At 47.4% G+C, this 6,100-nt stretch overlaps 1 protein-coding gene across 14 annotated transcripts in view; it reads left to right on the top strand.

Moving 5' to 3' along the window:
- Positions 1 to 1,076: 1,076 nt before the first annotated feature.
- Positions 1,077 to 6,100, top strand: part of SPICE1 (spindle and centriole associated protein 1) — a 29,768-nt gene continuing 24,744 nt past the window's right edge. For 4 of the 14 annotated variants that reach the window (XM_052795184.1, XM_052795182.1, XM_052795193.1 and 1 more), the window contains exons 1-2: positions 5,153 to 5,312; positions 5,921 to 5,968. In XM_052795184.1, the coding sequence (XP_052651144.1) occupies positions 5,229 to 5,312; positions 5,921 to 5,968 (132 nt within the window). In that variant the 5' untranslated portion in view covers positions 5,153 to 5,228. Of the gene's footprint in view, positions 1,977 to 5,151; positions 5,313 to 5,920; positions 5,969 to 6,100 lie in introns of those variants that run through there. The other 10 variants (XM_052795183.1, XM_052795191.1, XM_052795192.1 and 7 more) reach the window with 7 other exon arrangements.

Here is a 6,100-nt window from a genome sequence, read left to right as displayed (position 1 = left end):
GCTGTGAAAGGGCCAGGGGTCTCTCTCAGATGGCTTAACCCTCCTACGTTCTTCTGTTGAAAACACGTCTGGGAAATGTGTCAGATCCTGTGGTGGAGGGATGCACTTTCAAGGCAGAGAACATAGAGCGTTACTAGAAAGCAACGGGAAAGGTTTTTCAGACTGAGGATGAACTTGTAGGAGCTGCGGTTTTACAAAGCCAGCCTGCAGCCTCCAGCTGCGGTGACTCTGGCCACAGAAGCTTTCCAGGTTGTGGGGTTTGTTTTCAAGACTGAGAGATTTCCTGGGGAGTCACTCATTATCTTTGGAGGAAAAATTGCAAAGCTCAGCAAAACGAGCCAGCGTGCATTATGCCGTCATTTTGATCTTCAGACCTTTGTGTGATCTCTGCCAAAAGAGAAAAACAAAACAATTGTCAGTGATTTCTGTGTTTGTCTTGATGCAGGCTGCCATTCAAGTCACCCTGCCTTTTGTCAGAGTCCCAAGAAGTGGCATTAAAGGCAAAAAAACCCCATTTGAGATCTGCTGGAAGATGGACACTCCAACACAAAGAGTTTGCCTTTCAGCCTGGAGTATCACGCTGTGGAGACCAGGAGACCTGTGCACTGTCACCTCTGAGCTCTTGTGCCTCTGTCTTGCCTCTTACCAGGACACCGTGTGACCTGTCCTGGGGGACTTCAAGCAGTGGTGGCACTGGGAGACTTGTGGCTTCCCCTCCCCAGCCTGTAGAGCCCACGGCTCCTGAACCCTACAGCTCCCTTTTCACCCACTACCCTCTGCAGACCCACAGATCCCTTTAGCATGTGCCAGAGGGAGGAGACTGGGGAGCACATCTTCTCCCAGAGAGGAGAGGCTTCAGGCAACAGCAGGAGTACGGCAAAGCAAAAGCATGTCAGGGCCTGTGACGGTCTAACAAATTATAGCCAATGTCTCAAACATTTGCTAAAGAACTTTGGTGGAGAAGATGGCCTCTGTAAAAGCACTGGAGTGGTATTAACAGGAAAATGTGGCTGGAGGAGAAGGCCCCACGGAGGGTGGGACCGCGCTTCTCCAAAGCCACAATTCCTTATCTTAAGCGACCATGAGAAGAAGCACAACGTATGCGCCTGAAGGGAAGGCCAGATAGCAGTCATGCCTGCAGGGAGGGAGAAGCAACTCCCCGATGACCACCCAAGCCCACCAACCCATTTCCAGAGAGTCCAGGGAATGTGAACTGCACATGTCAAGACCACCAACTCTTTTCTGGAACATTCCTGAGCTCACACTGCACTTGCTCAATGATGGCAAATCCCCACCTGCAGGGGCGGATGCTTTATGTATAAAAGAAGGGAGGACGAGTTCTCGGGGCACGCTCCGGAACTAGATCTCTAGACTGGCTGGACCAACGCTGGACCCAGGACTGGTGAAATCCCTTTCTTCTCTCTTTCTTCCTCCTTTCTCTCTGCCCCCCACCCAGTCCCTACACCTCGTCCCTTTAGACATAAACCATTGACCAAGTCTGGGACTAGGAGTGGATCTAGCCACCCCTGGGCTCCTCTTTGAGAAGGAGTCTAGAAAGCAAGGGGGTCCACTCTGAACCTTGTAACTCAATGGGAGGGCTCTCCTTATTGTCTTCCCTGAACTGATCCCCAAATAAGTAAGGCTTATATACGGTTAGCACACGTTGTACAGTTTACTGACATAGTTTCATGTTCCTTTTTCTGTTTCTTTTTCTATACCTCCCTTCTCCTTTCAAACAGCGGCTTAATGACATGATGCAAGGTTCACATTGATAAGTTCACTTGTACTTGGGCAAGGTTAGCTTGGTTGAATAAATGTTGGTTGTTGTTTAAACTCCCCCGGTGTTGTTTCACCTTAATTCTGACAAAGGAAATCCACGAACCTGAGTCGCTCCAGCCTTGGGATGCGACAGGGCCATGCCAGGTTGCTCAGAGCAATGTGACAGATGGCACAAGTCCAGTATTCTGCAAACCAAGGTAGCTCTGGCAGCTGCAAATAATTTTTGTGTCATTTGGTGCTGTACATATTTCAAATCGGGAGATCAGTGTGGTGTCAGTGCGTTGTCCCTCCCTAGTTGTGTTGTCTTCATGACGAAGAAGTGGCTCTTCATATAATCCACACTTTCCAATGCAGAATTATGGATTTCTTAAAGTACTTTCCCTGAGTGGACGTACGTTTTGGTGTCTTACCAAAGACTACATGTTTTTTCTTCGTTTTGAATTTGAGAATTCAAGTTTTCTTTTCAAAGTGTAATTCTTTGTTCTTGTCTTCATTGAATTTCACCTCACTGTTTTGAGGCTATTTCTGTGATTTAGCAAAGTTAAACCTCTGTTCAAATCTTTGCCTCCGAAGTGTGGTACTGCCCAACTTGGTGTTATTTGCAGAAGTTTGAAGACAAAGGTCAATTCCACCATTCAAGTCACTAATTAAAGTAATCAATCCTAGCAGACAGATCAGATCTCTTAATTTGGTATAACTTCCTATTGACAGGAAAATATCCACAGCTACAGTTTGGGAATTGCTTTCGATCCCCCCTCTCATGTTAATACAAGCTGAGACTTATTTGCCTTTATGAGAGTGTTCAAGGCAATGTCAAAAGCCCTACCAAAGTCAAAATATGTTTCGTCTATTCCTTTCAGCACCTACTAAGTCTGTTATCTCTGCAAGGAGATAAATTAGGTTACTTTGACATGATTTGTTCTGGACAAATGCACACTGCCTGTTTCTCATCACTTTATTGTTATTTAGTTGCTTGCACACTGCCAAACAACTTGTTTCATTATCTTTCCAGATAACAAATGGAGGTTGGCTGATTTATAACTCATCACTCAGCCCCTTTGATAAAGAAGGGTGGCCCCTTTTCACTTCCACCTGGATCTGGTTCTTGAATAGCAGCATGTGTTTTGGAAGAAAGAATTAGTCCCTGTAAGAGACAAGATGCTGATCCAGACAGACCATGGGTCTGGGTCAGTGGAAGTAGTCTGATATTCTTGTATGTGCCACAGTACTCTGGCATCAGGGGCCAGTGAGGGCCAGCTGCTCCCTAAGGTTTTGGGGCTTTTTTTGGTTTTGGTTTTAGGTTTGGTTTTTGGTTGTTTTTTTTTTTTTGCTATAGCACAGAAGTAGAAAATCTCATTGCTATTGGGAAAAAACCACAGTAAAGAAATGACATTTCTCCTGGTAACCAGGGCTGCAAAAACATCTAGGATAGAGGAAAGATCTTAATTACAAAGGAATTCCCCAAATCATACTAGCTTGGAAGGGGAAAGAGTATAAATGTATAACAAACCAAATTGTTTGGAAACCTGATGGTTTTAAATCACTGCTGTTTGAATATGTAGTCTCCATCTTATATAAGCTCCACTGCGAGTTAATAGATGCTGTAGATGCTCAGCTGGCTTCTGCAGAGATAACGCAACATTTTCAGACTCTGCTGTAAACGCAGTGTGAAGAACAACAAGAACTGCAAGGCAGACAGGTTTTTAAGGCGTCTGATAGAACCTGCCCGCCATTTTCTTGTAGGGGGGTGAAGTGTTTGAGAATAGGCTGGTTGAATGAGAAGTGTCTCTGGCTTGTATTATATTTGCTTGTATTAGGTATTTAACACTTATATTTGATTGTAATTAATAACAGTAGAGAGGTTTAGGAGGTTTCACAGTGGATGACGTATTGATCTAATTGTGCCTTTATCTCTTTATTCTTCAGTAGACTGTGTTCTTCAAGACAATTTAAAGCCATGTTAGGAGAGAATTCCAGATGCACCCTTGATTTATACTTTTGGATTCAAAACTTGCCCATGTGCCTAGGATCAAGGATTTGTTTTACCACAGGCTGAAATTTGATGTTCAGTTTCAGGTTGCGTATGGTATCTATGTTTAGCGCCTAGATGGAAACTCAAATTCAGATGCAACCTCCAGTATGAAAAAAAAGACTTAGCCACATTTGCAGCACTTCAGCAGAGGCAATTGCTGATAGTATTTCTCTGTCATTTTTTTCCTCCCCTCATAATTTCAATCTTCTTTTTCTTTTTGTATCACATGCAACACAATTCCTTCCCTCAGCACATTAACCATTACCATCTGTACCTTCACATGAATCTTTTTACAGTGATGTTGGTAAAGCCAGAATTAGATTTGTGAGGACCTTAAGCACCAGGAAATCTTGGTGAATGGGAATTTTTCTCTTTAAGGAAGGAAGGAGTTTTGAATGAAAGGCTGATAAACCCTATGTCTTCACTTTCCAGCTCCCACTGACAAAATATTAAGCTCACACTGTAATACAAAATATTAACTCTAACCCTTCAGAGTAATTTACATCTTGCCTCTGCGTGTGTGACAGGGAAGTGGCATATTCGTGGGGCAAGTCTATAAGAAATATATTGCACTCCTGTGTAAGCTAAATGACTTGAGAACAGCCTGTTGCTTTGTGGAAGCTAGAAATTCCTAGTGGGTAGGGAAGTATACCCTTCCTCAGTGGCACAGCTAATGAGATCTGTTTGTTAAAACACAGTCAAGGGCCACTCTTTGATTTGATGTCGCCTTAATGTAATAATTAGCGTGACATTCTGCTCTTAATCACCCATAATAGGATCTGAAATACATTATTGCATGGGGAAATTTGCAAAGCTTCCTCAGAGGGACATTGAGACATGGCTTGGGACGGTATTTGCAGCGAGGACGGATATTAGTGAAATGAGCGAGTAGGAAAATTAAGGTGAGAGGTGGAAGACATGGTAGAGTGACATTGCTAGGGGCAGCTCGTGTGGATTTTCCCTGTGAAGTATAAAGAGCCCCCTCCACACAAGGCTGGAGCTGCCAAGGCACTGCCCTTCTTGGGGGGGGGGGGGGGGGTGGCTGTTGTTCTCTGCACCCCTGAGGTGCCACCCGGGGGTGGGCAGGGGCAGAGGCTGCACCCTGACAGAAAACCCAAGAGAGAGAAGGAGCCGCAGGCACCGGCGGTAACCTACCCGCGTGAAGGGGGAAGGCGGCGTGAGGTGCGGGTGAACGAGGCGGGGATGTTTCACCGCGGAGGGCGGCGGTGGTAATTTGGGGTGCCCTGAGGGGAAGCCAGGGCGGGAAGAGCCGTTACCGCCTGACTCCCCTCAGGGCGGGAAGGCGGGGGGGGGGGGGAGAAACGGCTCCGTCCCCATGGCAACGGCGGGTGGGCGGGGAGGCGCGCGCGGCCCGCTCGAGCTTCCGCCTTCTTCCCGCCGCCCCGCGGGGCCGGCCATGTCGCTGCTGAGGGGACCGCGGCCCCGCGGCCCCGGTAAGAAGGGCTCCAGAAAGGCGGCGACGGTTAAGCGGGACTGGGATGTAAGTGCTTCCCCTTCCCGGGTGCTGAGCTGGGTCCCCGAGCCTGCTTCGGCCTTGGCGGTTTTTCCCGCTCCTCCTCCGGTTTGCGGGCAGCAAGGCGGGCCCGGCGGCGGGGTTGCTTTTGCTGGGTGATACACAGATCGCGGTGTGGCCTTTTACCGGCTGGGGAAAGGCCGGGGAGTCTCTGCTGGCTGAGGTGTGGGGGGGAAGGCTCTCGAGGTCACCGTCCTCTGTGGGGGCTCGCGTTTGGAGATACCCGGTTTGTGTGTGGATTTGGGCGGGGAGGGATACCGTGACGGGGAGTTGAGTGTGCGTGGCGTGGGCATGACCCCTCTCGCTTCCTTGGTGCTGCTTGAGGTGAGGCCTCCCAGCTGGCAGCCCGCTCCTCAGGCTGAAGAGCCCACCCAGCCTTGATAGGGGTATCATTTTTACTGACTGGCTGCCTCGCTGAGGGTGGGATGCTTTATAGTACCATAAAAATGCACCGTTCTATAGTTTTATGCTAATTATATTGTAATTTAGAGGTGGTTTTTTTTAAAGAAACTTGAAAAAAATCCAGTTCGTCCTCAGTTCTGGCTTTTGATGTGTTCTCTGGCTCCTGTTTGCAGAGTACCGTCCATGATTTGACAGTCCACCGTGCAACTCCTGAGGATATTGTAAGTTTAATAGCAATCACTGCTCCTTTGCTGTAGCAAGGAGATGTAGCTGGTGATCTAGCATAAGTGTTTACTATACTTACGGGGGATATTTTCTGCCAATGTTTAATCTCCCTTTTTAAGCTTCTGAAG

This window comes from Harpia harpyja, chromosome 8, assembly GCF_026419915.1.
Source record: "Harpia harpyja isolate bHarHar1 chromosome 8, bHarHar1 primary haplotype, whole genome shotgun sequence".
NCBI classification, from domain to species: domain Eukaryota; kingdom Metazoa; phylum Chordata; class Aves; order Accipitriformes; family Accipitridae; genus Harpia; species Harpia harpyja.
The sequence above is the reverse complement of the archived record's forward strand: the minus strand, read 5'-3'. Positions and strand labels throughout refer to the sequence as shown.